Genomic DNA, 19,994 nt, shown 5'->3' with positions numbered 1-19,994 from the left:
TTTTTTTTCTTCTTGTGACCACAGGGGAGTGGGTGGGGCACTTCATGTTGTCAAACTACATCAGCACCCAGGGACAGCAGGGAAGGGATGATGGTCATTTGATGATGCCTTAGAGACCCCGACATGGAGAATATTCTGAGGGTATTACTTGAATGGTTTGGGTAGTTCTGAGAATTTGCTGACTTCATTGCTACAGGATGGAGACAGTCTTTCCAAGCTCGACAAAGTTCATTCTCATGCATCCACAGAGCCAAGGACATGCTGCAAAGCTTGGCCAGGAGAGTTGGTCCAACCTGTTCTGCTTTCTACACTGTGAAGAGGCAGCTGATGCACCCTACTGGCCTAAATGAGAGGGCTGTCCTGTCCCCCAGGATGCATCTGGGCATGCTGTCCACTGCACAGACATCAACAATTGAGCAGGCCCAGTCCTGATACCTGCGTTCTAAGGCTGGACCACACATCCTGTGATTTTCCCAGTGGCCATGATCTGAGTCAAGCCAAACAGTCCACCAAGGGTGAACTCACTTGGGGTGATGTCAGAGTTGATCTTGTACGTGCTAGCCAGTGTAGGGTCAGGTTTGGTCTGTCACCTGTACTGACAACATTCACACTGGTGGATATAGCTGCCTCGTAAGTACAGCCCTCTATCTCATGGGTACTGACTGGTGTTATGACCCAGCCCAGCCAGCCTGCCACAGACCCAGTCCTCATGTCAGTGGGTGCTGCAACCTAGTTGGGAGTGACCCTCAATAATGCCCAGCAGACCCCAGCCCCAGTCTAGGTTTTTGCACATGCCAGCCCCTGTGATAGCCTAGCCCAGCCCTTATCCTATTTGGTTCTCATGCACACACATGGGTGCTACGGCTTAGCTTGGCCGACCCATCCCCAGACCTGGCCATCATGTATGCTGACAGGAGCCACTACCTTATCTAGTCTGGCCTGCCCCCCAGCCCTCGTTCTTGTGCCCATCAGAGGTAGGTACAACCTAGCACAGGAGTGCCCTATGTTCCCCTGTCAGGTATGTTCCAGTCCCAGTTCTTGTACCTGCCAGGTGGAACAACAGTCCAACCTGACATGACTTGCACTAAGACCTGGCATTTGTCAATTGGTGCTGTGATCTAGCATAGCTGGCCTGCATCTATTCTGGTTCTCTCTCTTGCCAGTAGGTACAGCTGTCCTGCCCTCAACCCCAGCTCTCATGTTCACTAATAGAAGCACAGCCCAGCAGAGGGTCATGGAAGTTCCCTTACTAGACCTGCTCCCAGTTCTGGGTGTTACATGTGCCAGTAGGTGATGTGGTGCAATCTGAGATGGCCTGTCCCCAGTCTTGACATTCGACAGCAGGTGCTGCAGACTAGCTCACCCCAGCCTGCCCACCGTCCAATTCTCCCCAGTGGGTGCAGCAACCTAGGCCAGCCTGGCCCACTGTAAGCACCAGCCCTCATGTGAACTGACAGGTGTTGTAGTCCAACCTGGCCTGGTCTGCACCCTGTCCTGACTTTTGCTCATGGCAGTGTGTGCTGAGGACTGACCCAGCCTGGTCTGGCTTGTCCCTACCCCCAGCTCTTGTACTCACTAGTGGGGACTGCAGTTCAATAGGGGAGTTCTCCAAGTTTCTATCAGGCTTACTCCCTGCTGCTGCTGCCCAGACTGATATAGTTGGTTTCCTGTCCTGGCACTCTCTGGCAGGCACTGCAGGCCTAGACTGACTGGTCAACATCCATTCTGGCTCTCACCAATGGGTGCTACAGCCACATACCTATTCCCCTGGCAGTGTTCTGTTGAAAGCCAGACATGATGCAATAAGCAATGGAGGTAAACAGGATTTAGTATGATGTTGCATGCTTCTCTGGTAGGAGTTAAGCTGTGTTTACTGTATGCAGTAGCTAAAAGTAGCAGAGGTTAAAATTTCCTCTGGTGTTTGTTTTGCCTACTGATGTATTTGGGTTTCTCTAAGCACTTCTTAAATCAGGCCTGAGATGTACAACCCCCTGTGTTATAAAACCCCTGACGCTGGCTCTAATGGGAGTTTCATCTCTGGGCTTCCCTCTGGGTAGGTTGTGACCTATGTTTGCCTGTCTGTCTCTCTAATTAGAGGAAATAGTTTTGGAGGCAGTGGTTTGCCCGGTGACTAAATCCTCTGAGAAATCTAAGATCTACGATTTTCAAGTTTGTCTAGCTTTTTCCTTATGATGATTTGGGAGTGATGACTTTCTAGCGCCTTACAAAAGGTACTGGAAACCAAAAGTACAATATTGTTAAATTTAAGTTGTTTCTTAAGCGCTAAGGTATAGATAAGATGGAAAAAATAAGTCCAATTTCCAATTGTTAAACATGAAACTTTTGTATAGAATTTCTAGTTGTAACAACTCTGAGAACATTTGGAAGAAAAATCATACAATCAGAGCTTCAGGATTGGAACTAACCTTAAATGTCACCTATTCCTTGGTCTGTACATACTATTATTTGCTAGCGCTCCCAAAACCTTAATGGAAGTTTTGATAAACTGTATAAAAATGGAAAATATGTTTATTGGGATCAATAAAAGGCAAAATGTGAGATACCAAAAAAGAAAGATGCATTTCTAAATGTAGAGGGAATTGTATATTGAGTGCTTTGTATGTGGCAAGTGTTCACATTTTTATCCTTAGGAGGCGCTGCTGTACCTCTGAAAGGAGGTAAACACTATTAGTTTACTGAGTGTTGATACGCTTGAAGGACTGGATTGCAAAGCTTGGGTGACAAATGCAAAAGGGATGGCTCCTAAGATCTCCCTAACTTTGGCCATTCCCAAGGACAATACTATGAAGTCACAACATGATGATGTCACTCTAACTGGGGAGTAGAAACGAGGATGGGAATTGTTGGCATACTCTCTTATTTTGTATATGTTACCAGATTATATCTGGGTAAGGAATAAAATGTTTACTACCTTCTAGTTGAAAGAGAGAAAACACACATACATGTATAATCATGACAGAACACACATACACAAATAGAGATAGAGAGATAAAGGGAAAGAGAGATATAAAGGTTGCATCCCTGATTCACTTCCAAAATGCCTGCAATAGTCAGGGCTGGGCTAGGCTAAAGGAACCAGAAATTCCATATAGGCCTTACAGAGGGTGGTGGGAGGTCCAAGTACTTTAGCCATTCATTATCTCTCAGGATACATTTGTAGGAAATTGGATTAGAAATGATACATCTGGGACTTGAATTAGCACTCAATATGGGATGAGAATGTTCCAAGCATAAGCTTAACCCACTATACCAGCTGATCCTGAGGATTTAAATCCTGAAACATCACATTTTTAAATCCTATTGTATCACACAGAAAAAAAAATATTCCTTACCATGAAGTGCTTGTTTCCAGGTGTAATGAAGTCAACTGCCTGAAAATTCCCATCACAAGCATCTAGTATCTTATCTAGGTTTGCCTCCTTTCCAAAAGTGTAGATATAAACAGATCCCTGATAAATACATTTTTAAAAGAGAAAAGAAAAGAAACACATTATAGCTGTTGCATTATGCTTTTCAATACACATTTGTTAAATGTCTACTCTGAGCCATGCAATGTGTGAAGACAGGTGACAGGAAATATCTATGATTTTCTAACTTAGAAATACTGAAATCTGGATGTTCAACATGTTTATCAGTTGGTCAATTAATTCATTTGTCATTTAAAACAGTCAATAATTACAGCTTTCTCCTTTGACTTCAGGCATTAATTTTTAAAACTATAAACAAAACAAAACAAAACATGCTTTCTTTATTTCAAAAATAAATATAGATTTATGTAGAAAATTTAGAAATTTTGAAAAAGGAAAGTTATTAAGATGGACTAAATTTAATCACATGCTGCAAGGTGATGAAGTCACTAATTGAAAACATAGGCCTCTGTAAAAATTGTGGTGTGACTGAAACTATCACTTTTGAACTTCTCATTCTTTTTTTAAAGATTTATTTTTATTATTATTTTTTCATTGGAAAGGCGGATATACAGAGAGGAGAGACAGAGAGGAAGATCTTCCGTCTGATGATTCACTCCCCAAGTGAGCACAACGGGCCGATACTATGCCGATCCGAAGCCAGGAGCCTCTTCCGGGTCTCCCATGCGAGTGCAGATTCCCAAAGCTTTGGGCCGTCCTGGACTGCTTTCCCAGGCCACAGGCAGGGAGCTGGAAGGGAAGCGGGGCTGCCGGGATTAGAACCGTTGCCCATATGGGATCCTGGGCGTGCAAGGTGAGGACCTTTAACCACTTGCGCCACCGCGCCGGGCCCCAACTTCTCATTCTTAACACCCAAATTCACCTCTCAACAAAATCCTGTAATTTATGTCTCTGCTAAGTAGCTTTAATATGATATTGTTATTTAACCAGCAATAGAGTCTGCTTTCAACTGAACACAAATTCTTCAAGTACACTTGAGTTGTGTCCAAATGCTTTGTTCTAGAGTTTAAAATTGAACATATGTTCACTAATTTTATATTCTGTTTATCTCTTCAAGAAATACGGAGTAGATTCACTATGCCAGTTACTGCCCCGCTCCCCAAGGCTGGAGCTACATCACAGGACAAAACAGACAAAAATCTCCCATCCTCCTGGCACTTACATTCCACTGCAGGTTTCAGAAGATAAATAATACACCCAAAAAGCCTAACCAGTAAGGCAGGGAAGGAATAAATCATATGTCAGAATGAAAAGGTAAAAGTTTAAATTAAGTATCCAAGGACTTGAGTGAGAAGGTAATTTGAGAGAGAAGACTTGCAGGAAATGAGCAAAAGACCCATGTGTATTCTTTAACATTCCAGATGGAAAGTCAGAGTACAGACTCTGAGACAGAAAACAGCAGGCGGAGGGGGGGCTGAAGTAGGGCAAAAAGGTGACAAGGATAGTGAGAAATATGGCCAAGGTGGGGAGTGGAGCTCACGTCAGGAAAGGCCTTTTGGAGCACAGTCAGGATTTGAGCTTTTCCTTAAACGACACGGGAAGTTACCACAGCGTTCCAAGTAATCACAAGAACTGCTTTGCTCACTTTGGCTAGTATGTGGCTAACAGATCACAAACAAGAGAACTATATTAAAATATCCCATAATGCCAAGTTTCTCCTTATCGTTGCTTCATGTTTTGTTTTTTATATTTGAGGTGATGTTATTAGGTACACAAATATTTTAAATGTTATGTAGTTGTGGTGATTTTAGTCTTTCATTATTCTGAAATAAGTTCACCTATCTTCAACAATGAGTTTTACCTTAAAATCTGTTTTGTCTAAAATCATTGTATCTTCACTGGTTTTCTTTTGGTTTATATTTTTACATCTTTTTTTCCTCTTTTTATTTTCAGACTTGTTACATTTTATTTTATTTAATTTTTTTAACTTTACATTTTAGATGTGTCCCTCATAACAATATTTTTTAAAAAATATATTATGGTAACATTTGCCCATTAACTAGATAATTTGTTTTATTTTATTTCAGTACAATAAATAATATAGTTAAAATATACCACTTTAACTTAGGTTTTTACTATCTCATTTTCTTGCTTTCCTTACTTTATCTTGAATTGATTTTTTTTAAACATTTAACTTTTCCCTTCTATAATTCTCCTGTTTTCACTCTTTTAGTGGTTACCTTAAAATTTACTACATACATATTAGTTTCTCAACATAAAGTTATTTAGAATTTTACTCTAATTTTGGGTAACTCAAGAACCTTGGACCATTTCCCATTTATACTTTCTTCCCTCCAATGCACATTACTGTTGTCTTGGAATTTTAATTCAGTATTTTAAAAACCCAACTTTACATTGTTTTTGCTGTTTTACACAGTCAGAACATCATTAAACTTTGTAATCTGACTGAAATGGTTGCCTAACTATACAAACAACTGATAATCCTGATCTTTGAGGATTAGTCTCCTAATAAGGAGCCTTCCTAACAGTATCACTGAGGTAGGTGTTTGCTTTCACTCTGCACTGAACCCCCTCCCTTCCTCTCTTAGAGAACCTGTGTTTTCCTTACAGAACCACCCATGTCCCATCTCAGTTGCATTTTGGCAGGCTGACCGTATACACTCAAGGTTCAAGGGTAGGGACATGAGATAGGCCTGGCCAATCAGAGCTTTGAATTTCCCTGGCCATACCAACTCATCTTGAAGTATACAGGTGACCCAACTTTATCCAATAAATCTAGATTCTGAGACTTTTTTGTAGGTGATGGTTTTCTAGAAGGACATTCAAGATGATAAAAATACAATATGGAACTACAAGAGGTTTGCTTTATACCACAAGGTGAGAGTGTGTATGGAAATAGAGGGAACAGAGAAGAAAGAGCTACGAGAAAACAAATCCTAGTAGAATCATCCACGCTTAGATTCAGGTTCTCTCCTTGTCCTTCAGTTATAGGCACAAAAATCAACATCAATTTCTGCCTTATTTAGGTCTTTCAAATTAGTTTTTGTTGTTGTTTTTTACATTTACAAGGGTTCAAACTAGCAGGTAATCATAATGCAGGATATTTGGTCCTTCATTCCTCACAAGTATTGAAGATATTAATATTATGTGAAAATTGCATATTAAGAAACTATCATCTAGCATACCTTGTCTGTTTGAATCAGCAACATTTTGTAACTAGGAGAAAACATCAAATGGCCCACAGGCTCCTCAATCTCAAGAAAATCCTCAATTTTGTAATTTGAATCCTTAATAGTAAGCGAATACACAAAGCCATCCTAGAGAGCAAGAACAATGGGATCATCAGACTCAGACAATGAACAGTGTGCTTTTCTCATCACACAAGCTAAGGCTTACGGACGGTCATCTGACATGTTCTACACTTTTGCAGTATATAATATAATCTAGGCTTTATCTAGATAATTTTAAACCAAACTGGTATTTTTTAGCTTCTCTAGTACATATTCTTCACCAAATTCTTCACTGTACAGAAAGTAGAGCAAATAAGGCAGTTTTTGTGATTTGTGTCTGCTTATTTCAAAGGACGCTGGCCCTAACGTAAGTTCTTTAGTCATCATTATGTGCGTTTTTTTTAATCTGCCCAAAATACCCATGGGTAGGTAGGAGTGTCTTTTATTTCCTATGTATCCTCACATAGTACTAGAATAAGGCAGGTGTCAATTAAGAATGAGTTGGTTGACTGGTAGTATAGAGGTTTTGGTTAATTTAAATATTTTCAAGAGCAACTGAGTTATTTTTACAGTAGTAAGGGGGTTCTGGGAAAATGTATTCATCATTTTCTAGATTAGACCCCATAAAACTAAAAGCCAGCATTTGTGAGAGGGCCTGATTCAAATGCTTGGGAACTGGTGGTGGTGAGCTATACAAGGTGCTTTCTCAAGCTCATCACCATTTTCCAACCCTCAACAGGGAAATGCTACCATTCCTCCAATGTTAAAATAAATGTGAGGGTGGCCTCAAAGAGAACAACAATCACAAAAGACCACAAAGGCATTAAACGTAGGTGGCAAATGAGGATATTTCACTGCAAAGTTGCAGGAAGGGGCCTTGAATTGAGTGTAGGTATCTGACGTCCAGATGGATTCTTCTTGGTGGAACCCTGCCTCTCACCCTGATAACATTGTTTGGCCACCCTCCAGGTCCTGGAGATATGATCTGTGACAATGGAACAGACAAGCCAACAGTGGACCCAGGGCAGCTATGACTAGACCTGAGGTTTTAGTAGATCAATTTTAAACTTTAGCACTGATTACACTGATAACAACAGCATGGAAAAGCAAACACGTGGTGTGATATGTTTTCATGCTTCGTGAGGTTGCATGTTCTAGCAAAGGAGAACAAAGTCTTTGGAATTTGGAACCTCTGGATGCAAACCTACTTCCTCCACTTACTCACTGGTGAAGTCTTGTAAGACTAGGTTCCTTCATCTACACAAGAAGGATATCAACAGTTTCTGCTTGGTAAGGTTGAGTTGAGGAATAGTAAGAAAATAACACAAGTTCAACATTTAGCCTGGTGCATGGCACAAAATAAGCACCAAGGAAACGAAAGCTCTGAGTACTAATTTCAATGTTAACGTGAGACATGTCAGCTAATTGGATACAAACCAGAGTCTATGCTGAAGCTTACACAAAAGGTTCCAGACAATCTAATATATGCAGTGCAAAAATGAGTATAGAATTGAATTACAGATATTATGTGTGTGCTTTTTGAATTGGGAGAGGGCAACAGACTTGTAAATTTCATTTTTCCTTATTTGCAATAAGACAGGCACACAGCAGTTCATTGAACTGTTCCCTCTGCTTTTGCATTCATTTTGTATTCTTCATAATAAAGAACTATAATAGCATCCAAACAAAAAGTCATTTAAAATTATAATAAGACAGAAACTGACATCCCAAAATACAGCTCATAATATTAAATGACAGCAAATGGAAATTGTGGGTTTTTTTCTTTGAAAGCAATTAATTTTGAAGAAAATAATACATTACAATTCCAGAACCAAACACGCCCTCCTTCTGGTACACCATGGTGACTGGACTGATAAGATTTCTTCCATCTTTTGGGAAAGAAAAACAAAGTAAAGCCAGTGACACATAATTAAAAGTGCAATGTAACTATGACTAGTAAAAGCTGCTTAGTCATGCTTACTAATGGGAATCATGCAAGCTGCTTTCAAGCTCTGTTTCATCATATCTATGTAACTAACATTGTAGAAGCATATAATATATAATAAGTATATTTTGAATTTTAGTGAAGCATTGTCATAGATTTCCAGAGGCTGGGAAACAACTCAAAAAAGCAATACTATGATAATAATTAAGTTGTATACTTAAGATCTATCCATTTGATATATTTAAATTGACAACACTATATGAAGTACAGTCTAAAAAATAAATACTCTTATAGAACACTTATTTAGAAAATATTGGCCTGGGGGGCATGAAATATCAAAAGTCTACTTCCTGTTTATATGAACAAACCACTAAAGCCGACAAAGCAAAACGGCTCCAGCCGACTGTCTGCTGCACATCCTGTGCCTGACATTTTCTGATGCCAAATCACACACTGTCCTTTCCTCAGAGATCTTCATCCTCCAGCCCTCTTCTCTTGTCTGAATGCTGAGAGCACTTTTGCCCAGAAGCTTACTGTTTACAGCCACCCACTTCTAGATTCTTCTCTTCCTGAACATAGCTACATTAGCTCACTACAAGGAAATTTCCATTTCAGAGTGCACTCTCACTCTGAAGTTTTGATGTCTGCTCACTCTCAGCCGAGGGAAGTAAGAATGCCTTTAGTTGGAGAGAAAAAAGGTCAGACACAGATGTCCCTTCATTTTCCAGCACTCTTTGGGGACAATTAATGATCCAAACTGGACGACTACTTGCTTCTCCACCTTCCTCATGTACTCTTACCAATGCTGATACCATTGCCAAAACTTATATCCATCCATGTTTTTGCCTGTGAACACGTCCTTCCAGGGCCAATTCCAATGCAACCTTCAAAATGACTTAACCTGGACGGTTTTCTTCATCTGAATCCCCAAAGTACCTCTTGAAGCAGAGTCCCTCTAATGAAATCATCTTAATCTCACTAGATATAATAATTTGTCTCCTATCTTCCTTAGTAAAATCAAAGTTCCCTGAGGATAGATATTATAAGATGACATATTTTAATCTCTGCAATTTCAACGCCATCTTGCTTCATCTTCCACATTATAGGAGGCTAAAATGCACACTGAAAGCATCTACAATATGCCATGAAAATTCTCAGAATTAGCAAGTAGGAATAAACCAGTGAAAAATGTAAGACTGTATCTGGTTTAAATTTTAAGTTAAGACATACAAGTTTGAATGTGAGAAATACTGCTTTGTAGCTCATTCTGCAAACTCATACAGGTACCAATTTATTCTGGAGGATTACCTGGGATCAGACCACACATGCAAAAAATTAGTCAGATACAGTTCCTGAGTACAAAGAGTTGATGATTAGTGGGAAAGACTCATACATTGTGAGCCATCCTAACAGTACAGACTAAGACTCTGATAAAGGAGTGAATTCCATGAAATCCCACACAGGGACCCTGAGTTTTGCCTGAAATTTGGAAACTTGGATGAGTCCACAAAGGAGGATAATTGCACCAAGAAGATAAGGACATTCCAGGCAAATGTAACTGAAGCTCAAGCTGACAGAATTTTTTAAAATTTTATTTTTTTTAACAATGATTACATGGTTGATCAGGGTAGGAGAGATCAAGGTTTAGAGGAAATTGGGTGAAGTTATCGCTTCCAAATTTGCTATTTCTTCTTGTTGTACCTGGGGGAAGGAGAGAGACAAACGGGGAAACCACTCATGCCTTTTCATCCGTTCCAGTACCTAGGGATGAGGAACTGCCACCTCATAGCAACCCAGAGTCTCAATGTACACATGTTCTGAGGGTTCAAGCTGACAGAATTTGTAGAGAGCATGGGAATACAAAAAAAAAATTTTTTTTAAAGATTCAAGTGGGACAAGGAGAAATTGACAAGATAGGCCAGAAAAAGTATATTCTTTGGAGTTACTCAAAAACATCTTGATACTGGACCAGAAGGTGGAGTACACTAGGAAGGTTGTTTAAGGTAAAGGTGGGGCTGGGTAGTAAAGGTCAACCCAATAACCTCAGATTTATTAGTGAACTGTGAATCAACAAAGAGGAGGATGAACAGAAATGGGGTATTTTAGTTGAGGGAAAGTTGGTAGAGCGGATGAAACTGAACTGGGCATTTCAAGATTCAGAGTAGAACAGTGTCAGTAGAATGAGGTAGAATGTAAGCCTGTGAAAGGATGCAAACAAAGGCCTGGTCAGATCAGAAACTGATTCTGGGGAGCAGAGGGAAATAATGTTAATGGAGCAGGAAGGGCCAGATTATAGAGCTTTGAAAAAAGGCAGCACAGTCCTTCAATCGCATGTTGAACAGAGACTTTAGAAAAAAAAAATGCTGGGCAGGGAAACACTGCCTGGCTTGGGTCAGATGTAGATTATGCCCAGGGAAATCAGTCCAAGGTTGTTACCTAAATCAAAGAGGAACAAAAGCAGTTGAAACAGAAAGGTTTGGGGAGTTTGCCCAGCCTTCAGTAGATGGACATCGCCTCCTGGGACCCAGGTCAAAACCCTGGCTATGGGTGATGAGATCAAGAAGAAACACACTGCATCCAAGGAAGAACAGGTTCTCTTCAAAATTCTAACAAAACACACAAAGGTAATTTTCAAGACAACAGTTGACTTTAAAAAGAGATGGTCTTCATAGCATATAGGGTTAACAAGAGTAGGGTACAGGAAATACATAATTGGCTAAGTGTGTTTCTATAGGATGGGAAACATCTAGGAAATGATATGCAGGATAGTAGCTAAGAACTTGGACTCTCAATTCTTATTGCTTGGGTTCAGGTGTCATCTGCAGTTTTTAGGAATCTGGGCATGTTCTTAGGATCATCTGTACAATGGATATAACAATGTGGTGCCTTAGAATGTTGTATTGTGAACCATATACAATATGTAAATTATTTAAAATGTACATATAAAATTCAATCAACAGTAGTTGTAAGAGTTATCCATAGGACTTAACTAACTAGAGTATAAAAGAGAAGGAATTGGTGGTATTTATGGGAAAGAAAAACAGTGTAAAACATCCCTTTCAAGTGCCTATAAAATCTATGCCCATTTCTATGCTTCTGGGAATATGAAGAGGAGCAGTTGCTCACCCAATGGCTCTTCTTCTTCCATCTTATTAAGCACAGTCACCTTCAGGGTATCTCCATTAACCATCAAAATATAGCCCTCTTCACAGCCAACATACAGATCACTTGTCGGAGTCCAGCAATGAACAGTTGGGTGAAGCAAAGGATATAGATCATCTTTTGGCTGCAGATAAAGAATGAAAATTTTGCGTTAAGGAAACTTGTATGGGGCCAGCACTGTGACATAGTAGATAAAGCCAGCAGGTGCCATCCCATGTGAGGGCCACTTTGCATCCCTGATATACTTCCCAATTCAGCTCCCTGCTAATGTGCCTAGGAAAGCAGCGGAGGATGGCCCAACTACCCAAATCCCTGCATCCAGTGGCAGACTGTGAAGAAGCTCCTGGCTCCTGGATTCAACCTGGCCACATTCTGACCATTGAGGCCATTTAGGGAGTGAAATGGCAGATGGGAGATACCTCATTGTCCAGCTGTCTTTCTCGGTAATCTGCCTTTCATATAAACAAATGAATCCTTGAAAAAAAAAACTTGCATGTCTTAGAGATACAAACTGGTCTTGCCATTGACCAAGAGTTAAGTGACATTTTACCCTTTCTTTCTTTCTCTACATTTTAATTTATTGAGAAAACACAAAATTTTCTTGCCAATACCTTCAAAATTCTATAATCAGAGTTTCTCATGGAAGTTTTGAATAATAACTTCTAAACTGTTTCTTAGTGGACTTTCTTTGTCTTGACTTTAAGAAAGTTGTTTTTTAGCTAGAGAGACACTAACATCAGCAGATCTCTTCCCTGGCTTTGCTTGGCAGTGCAGAGGTTGTCCTGTGCTTATACTGCATTGATGTTCAAGGAGCATGATAAGTGGACCTTGTGCTTGATGCTTGTGACCACTTCAATGTAGTTCACAAGACATCCTGTGTGACTCTGACTGCATGGGAAGAAAAATGCACAAAATCTATGAGGGGGACCTACCTAGAAAAAATGTTTGATTTTGGGGACTAAAACCAATTTGGACAAATGGTCTAAATAAAATTCCTTTCCTATAAAGGATCAGATAGTGAATAATTCAGGTTTTGTGGACCACTTAACTCTGTGTCATTCCTTTTAAAATATCTAGAAATGGGGGCCGGAGCAGTGACACACAGGTTAATCATCTAACTGTGATGCCAGTATCCCATATGCGACTGATTCTAGTCCTGGCTGCTCCACTTCCCATCCAGCTCCCTGCTTGTGGACTGGGAAAGCAGAAGAGAATGTTCCATGGCCTTGAGGCCCTGAACTCATATGGGAGACCTGAAAGAACCACCTAGCTACCAGCTTCAAACTGGCTCAGCCATTTGTGGAAGTGAACCAGCTGATGGAAGATCTCTTTCTCCTTCTGTCTTTTTCTCTCTGTTAACCCTTCCAAGTAAAATAAGCCTTTCTTTAAAAAAAAATCAAGAAACCATTCTCTCTCTCTCTTTTTTTAAGATTTGTTTTATTTATTTGAGAGAGAATGTGATAAAGAGATTCTCCATTGGCTGGTTCACTCCCCACATGGCCACAATGGCCAAGGGCTGGGCCAACCAAAGCCAGGAGCTGAGAGTTGGGATGTACATCCAGGTCTCTGATGTGGGTGCTGAGGCACAAGCACTTGGGTCACTGTTTACTGCTTTCCCTGGTGCATTAGCAGGGATCTGGATCAGAGGTGGAGCAGCCAGAACTTGAATCAATATCCTTTTAGGGTATCAGGATTGCAATGCCACAATGCTGGCCCCTAGACACCATTTTGAAGCATGAATCTTAAAAGGCAGGCCACAGTTTGTTGATTTCTACCCTACACATTAATACATCAGCATTGTCCAACAGGCAGGAGTTATTCCCTTTGGTCAGTAGAGACCAGGTCTCCTTGTTAGCTTCAGCTACTTGTTTGTCCTTCCTAGAGGTGAAGCTAACTGTGATTGCCACTGGAGCTCCAAGATCCTGAGGCCAGGAAATCATAATATAACATTTTGTCCCTTTCCATATGAACTAGCCACACAGATTCACTTACTTTTACATACACTTTACTTTTAGCCTGCAAATCTATGGGTTCTGCTTCCCTGAATTTAAGTGTAGATTGGAAAAAAAATATCTATTTTAAGTTCTATCCATATTGAACCTTGCAGGTTTTCTCATCATTGTTTCCTAAACAATACAGTAGAACGAATTACATACATTTATACTGTATTAAGCATTTTAAGTACTCTAGAGATGATCTGATGTATTTGGAAGATGTGTACAGGTTATATGCAAATACAATGTCATTTAATTTAAAGGACTTACTTGAGTTTCTGAATATTTAGGTTTCTGAAGGAGGTCTTGGGACCATCCCCTCCTCATAATGTTGATGGATAACCATATCTCTTTTTTGAGAATATAATGTTTAGTACCACTCAAATTTTTTGTTATGTTATGTGATTTAGGACTTCACTTGCTCCAACATAACATCCTTATTTTCTTAGGTATCCTTATCCTTATACCCAGAGACAGAAGACACTTTTAATAAACAACTGGCAAAATTAACAGAAATATTAATTAAGAAATTAATATTTCTTATCAGCCCCATGTTTATTCCATTCTTTGTCTACTCTGGCATTTATTTATCTTACAGTTATGGGACATTCACTACATTCCAGGCATTGTTCTAGGCCTAAAGAGGTATCAGTGAACAAAACACACCAAAACATCCCTGTGCTCACAGAGCCTACATTATGTTGAGGGGAGACTGATAGTACACAGAGGGTAAGTTCAATATACATGATATTATATGTAAAAAATAAAGTAGGGTCGGTTAGAATAGGTGTCTTGTTTAGGGAACATCATGAACTTGTATAGCTACTTTTCTTATTCAAAACTCTTAATGCATGCTCCCCAACTTTCTGTTAAAAACTCATTTCCCCTTTTTAACTTTTGAAACGCTTATGGATTCAAGGATTTAGCAGTGCAAGGGCGGCACTGCTACTGTGTTTTATTTCTACTAGATTCTCAACTGTTACATTTTTTGCATGATTACAATTTCAACAAATTTATTGGTGAGGATTTATAAACAAGGCATTGTGGCAAGCAGTATCAACAGATATTAGAATCAGAAAGCATGGTATGTTGCCGTACAGGGGCGTTTAAACAATTTACGAGTTTCAAGGAAAAAAGGATGTGTTCTTGATGGAGAGAAGGAGGTGGACAGAGAGAAATCAGAGAAATTACCATTTGCACAAACATAAAATGGCTAAGGTGGAAATTGGGTGTATGAACATTCATCATGATATATTTTTTAAGGCCAAATGGACTTTAGTTGTATGGCTGATCTTGACATGCCCCAATGATCTTGGCTAACTTGAAAATAAATATTTGAAAAACTATTTAGTCACTCAGTGATCTTTGAAAAAAGGAAAACCACACAAGAGGATTGAACTGCTGCCAATGAATATTTTTTCAGTGGTGTCTGACCGAGATCTGAGTCACTGGGGTAAGAGTTATTTGCTGAATCACCATTACTTGACCTTTCTTGAGTTGTTCTGATATTGCCTAAGCTTATACTTTACACCACAAAAAGACAGACTCTGATCTGATATGGTGACAGGCTCAAAACAGATGGTTTCATCTGAATCTTACAGTAATAATCTGTGTGTTTGAAACAGAATGTGAGGGATAAAATTTGGAATTTTCTGAACTTGGAATGTTAAATTAGTATTTTATGTGATTTTTACACCTTTACCATAGGCCTTGACTTGCCATTCTATTAATTCCTTTAATTGCTAACTATGCTTAGAACTATTTAAGAATGAGTATGACACTGCATGGATTGTATGAGCAGAAAGAAAAAATTAAGTCTGAAATTCCTGAGTTTTAAAAGACACCAAAATTAAAGCATTTGTTAAAAATAAGCTTTAAAATATTTATTTGTCAAAATATCATGTCCTTTTTCAATCTCTAGAATGAGAGGAATCATTTTGATTACCTGAAGACTAAGCATGAAGAACCAGAACCTATTTTTTTTAAAGATTTATTTATTTTTATTGGAAAGTCAGATATACAGAGAGGAGGAGAGACAGAGAAGAAGATCCTCCGTCCAATGATTCACTCCCCAAGTGGCCACAATGGCTGGAGCTGAGCCAATCTGAAGCCAGGAGCTTCTTTCGGGTCTCCCACATGGGTGCAGGGTCCCAAGGCTTTGGGCTGTCATCGATTATTTTCCCAGGCCACAAGCAGGGAGCTGGATGGGAAGCGGGGCTGCTGGGATTAGAACTGGTGTCCATATGGGATCCCAGGCATTCGAGAGAGAGAGAGAATCTTCTATCTGCTGGGTCACTACCCAAATGGCCCAAATGGCCAGGGCTGGGCCAGGCATAGCCAGAAGCCATTAGCCTCAACTGGGTCTCCCACGTGGATACATGGACCCTGGCACTTAGGCCATCTTCAGCTGCTTTTTTAGGGACATTAGCAGGGAGCTGGATTGGAAGTGTAGCACTCAGAACTCACTTAAATCAACACCTAGATAAGGTGCTGGCATGGCAGAAAGAGGCTTAGTGTACTATGTCACAACATAGGCATGATACGTAAGTCTTTTAAAAACATGATATTTAGGGCCCGGCGCGGTGGCGCAGTGGTTGAGGTCCTCGCCTTGCACGCCTGGGATCCCATATGGGCGCCGGTTCTAATCCCAGCAGCCCCACTTCCCTTCCAGCTCCCTGCCTGTGGCCTGGGAAAGTAGTCGAGGACAGCCCAAAGTTTTGGGAACCTGCACCCGTTTGGTAGACCCGGAAGAGGCTCCTGGCTTCGGATTAGCATAGTATCAGCCATTGCGCTCACTTGGGGAGTGAATCATCGGACGGAAGATCTTCCTCTCTCTCTCTCCTCTCTGTATATCTGCCTTTCCAATGGGAAAAAAAAAAAAACAAACAAACATGATATTTAAAGGAAGCAATGGAATCAAGAAATTTGAGATCTAACTTTAACTTGTTACACATACATTAACTAATATCCAATTTTCCTCACTTTATTTTGCTATAACAAGAAATGTGAACTATTGGGAAAAATAATTTTTAACTTAAGTGTAAAAGACTACAAATGGGTTAATGCTCCCTATATGATTTATAGTTTGACATAGAAATGTCAAACTATAAAATATTTCTATTTTCAGATAAAGGTTAGAACGCAGACAACAAAAGTTCTAGGACACAAACATGTTTTTAAATTTTGAGCATTTTCTAAATTGTAACTTCACACATAAGTCTTAAAAGGAGGCATATCAACGCATTTTTCCAAATGACAGAGATGACAACTGAGGTTTTGTTTTATGTCAGGTTTCATTATGTAGGTATAAAATGTGGAAGATGGGAACTCATAAAGAAATTCAATACAGGACTTTTTAAAAAGAGTTGAGATAGTAGCAGTTTAGGGGTTCTAGGCATCAAATATTGAAGACAGAAAGTCTTTCAAGTTGTAAATCGTGATGACTGGCCTATTTGTTCTTATCTTGTTACCCTACCTTGGCTGTGTGTGTGTGTGTGTCTCTATTTCCAAAACTGAGGCACTATGTCATAAAAAAAATCAGTCCATTCTCATAATTTAAAAGGGCAACATTGCCATTCATTACAAGAAACACTAAGGGTATGCCACCCTTTTTTCTTACTTGCCACAGATAAGCTTTTCACAAAGTTATTGATTTGAAAGGCACAAAGAGAAAAACAGAGAGCTCCCAATCATTTGTACAATCTCCAAATGTGCATAATAGCTGAGGCTTCCCCAGGCTATAGCCAGGTGCTGGGAACACGAGCCAGAACTTCCACATGGCTGACACTCCAGCCTCCTAGGGGCTGGATCAGCAGGAAAGCAGAACCAGTCGGAGCTGGGTCTCAAATCCGGGCACCTATTTTGGAATATAGGCATTCCCAGTGGTGTCCTGAGCACCTCCATAGAGATTTCTTGTAGCAAAGAAGAGAATCCTCATACTGAATTATTTTGAATGTTTATGACTTCATTCTTTGCAATGGTCAAAACCTTTTTGGGGAACTCTGCCTTCTTTATTCTCTGCTTAGAGTTCAACATGAGAGTCAGCATAACCCAGGCCCTGGAGGCTCAGAAGACAGAAGGCCTTGTGTGTGCTCCTCTCAGTTCCCTATCTCTCTGCTGAACGTCCCCTTGCACCTCGTGCCCCCTCATTTATCATGGTTCAGCTCTGTGGGTCCTTTCCCAGTTCCTAAAACATGTTAAGTTCTCTCTTCCCCCAAGGGTCTGGTCTTGGCACATGTGATTTCCTCCACCCAAAATGTGACAATACCACCACTCCTCAATTCTCAACCTGAGTCTTCCTTGAACAGCAAATCATACAAATGTGAATTCGCTCCCTGCAGCCCCCATTTGTTCTAGGAAAATAATCTCTCCCTAACGAGAACATAAACTCTAAGGGGATTGTGCTTGACTTGCCATCATCTGATTCCCCACTGCCTAAAGTGGAGACTCTATATTGAAGGACCTTGACCAAGGTCGAGTGGATAAATGACAAACTCCCTCTTGAAACTTTGGGCTACTGTTTGCTCTGGCTTTGTTCCTCTCTCTTGGGCTTTCTTCCACTCTCAAAGTTTTGCCTTCTCTCTTTGTTCTCCTCTTGCCTTTTGGCTGTCAGCCTTTTCACTGGCTCTCTCCTTTCCCTTTCATATTCCTTCTTTCCTAGTTCCTCATACACCCTCCTGCTGCTCCCATTGTGCTCTGTGTCAATGCTGTCAACACCCAAGCCATCAGCCCTCTCCTCCCTTTACTTGTGTCAGCTCCACCCAGCATCTTGCCAGGATATCTTCCCTGTCCCTCACTTTCAGCAGTGAGGTGCCATCCTTTCCTTTCCCGTCATCTAGATTCAAAATGCCATAGCTTCTGGTCTTTGCTGTTCCCAAGACTGATCCGTAATAAAATCCAAGATGACAACCTCTCTCCTTCATGGCTCGGGACAGCCATCACGAGCAAATGAGAACCCATGCGCTAGACCTCAACCATTAGGCCAATGGCAAGAGTAATTACCCTGAATGTTTCTGCTTCTTCATCGACCAGTCCAGCAATTGCTGACAGTGGCAACACTGGCCCATAAATGGGATCCTTGGGCACAGTTGAGGGGAAAACCACATCTGTTTCATCGAAAAATGAACCATCTTCTAGAGGTAGCTTTACCGATCTGTGGAGGATAAAAAGGGACATTGGAAAAATCAGATCCACAGAAACTAATTACTGATACAGCCACTCCATGCTGGTGGCAAGTGAAGTGGGGGAGACACAGAACTTCTAAAAGCAAATCTGAGGATAAATGCTAAATGGTAAATTTAAAAATGCATATTCTGCCTTAAGAGGATAAATTATTCACATTTGTAAATTGAGTAACAGAGATCATAATAATTTTTCAAAGTTATTATCTAAAGCAAAAATGATACATTTGAATGTTGATGGCTCCAAGCATGTTGTTGGGGATTCTGGCAAAGGGAAAAGTGGCAGGCACCATCCAGTTCCAGCCCAAAGGGCTGTTGACTTAAAACTTTGGTCTTTGGGTCCGGCGCAATGGCGCAGTGGTTAAGGTCCTCGCCTTGCACGCCCGGGATCCCATATGGGCGCCGGTTCTAATCCCGGCAGCCCCGTTTCCCATCCAGCTCCCTGCCTGTGGCCCAGGAAAGCAGTCGAGCATCAGCTGTTGCACTCAGCTGGGGAGTGAGTCATCGGACGGAAGATCTTCCTCTCTCTCTCTCCTCTCTGTATATCCGCCTTTCCAATAAAAATAAAATAAGTCTTAAAAAAAAAAAAACACTTTGGTCTTCAAAACACTGTTGTCTAAATATATGGGAGAAGTTTCTCAGATTTTAAAAGTTGGCAACCACTTCAAATAAAACATGCTGTGGCCCATTTCTAATTTTCTGCATATAACCATAATCCAGATACAAATATAAATCTGGAGAATTTGTGGTCCAATGTATTAAATCCCACATTCACCTGGTTATGCCTAATGAATGATAACATAAGACAAATGACTGAAAAACAAACAAGAGCCACAGCTCCCATTCCTCAGTGTAAGGCTTAGGTGTTTTTTTAATCCTGTCTGCCTTATAGACAAAATCAAATAATTTTTTCCTCCTACTTATTTTGCATATTAAAAAATTATAACTCAACTCTTAGAACTCAAGTATAGTAGTCAGGGAAGAGAAAAAGCAGTATGATATATGGCCACTTGATCTGACAAGAATCTGATAAAGACATCATCCCCTTGATTTAGAGAGAATTCCCTCATGTC

General features: G+C 40.3%; 1 protein-coding gene across 1 annotated transcript in view; it reads right to left on the bottom strand.

The window, feature by feature from the left end:
- The window catches only part of CFAP43 (cilia and flagella associated protein 43), a 79,642-nt gene that overhangs the window by 48,155 nt on the left and 11,493 nt on the right, over window positions 1-19,994 (bottom strand). The window contains exons 5-9 of the mRNA XM_040992159.1: window positions 18,743-18,893; window positions 11,712-11,871; window positions 8,462-8,529; window positions 6,596-6,727; window positions 3,354-3,470 (exon numbers count right to left, since the gene is read on the bottom strand). Of these exons, the coding sequence (XP_040848093.1) occupies window positions 3,354-3,470; window positions 6,596-6,727; window positions 8,462-8,529; window positions 11,712-11,871; window positions 18,743-18,893 (628 nt within the window). The remainder of the gene's footprint in view (window positions 1-3,353; window positions 3,471-6,595; window positions 6,728-8,461; window positions 8,530-11,711; window positions 11,872-18,742; window positions 18,894-19,994) is intronic.

The sequence above is a fragment of the Ochotona curzoniae genome, unplaced genomic scaffold (assembly GCF_017591425.1).
Source record: "Ochotona curzoniae isolate NIBS_2020 unplaced genomic scaffold, NIBS_Ocur_1.0 contig_66, whole genome shotgun sequence".
In the NCBI taxonomy this organism is placed as follows: Eukaryota; Metazoa; Chordata; class Mammalia; order Lagomorpha; family Ochotonidae; genus Ochotona; species Ochotona curzoniae.
This window is presented reverse-complemented; position numbering and strand designations above follow the sequence as displayed.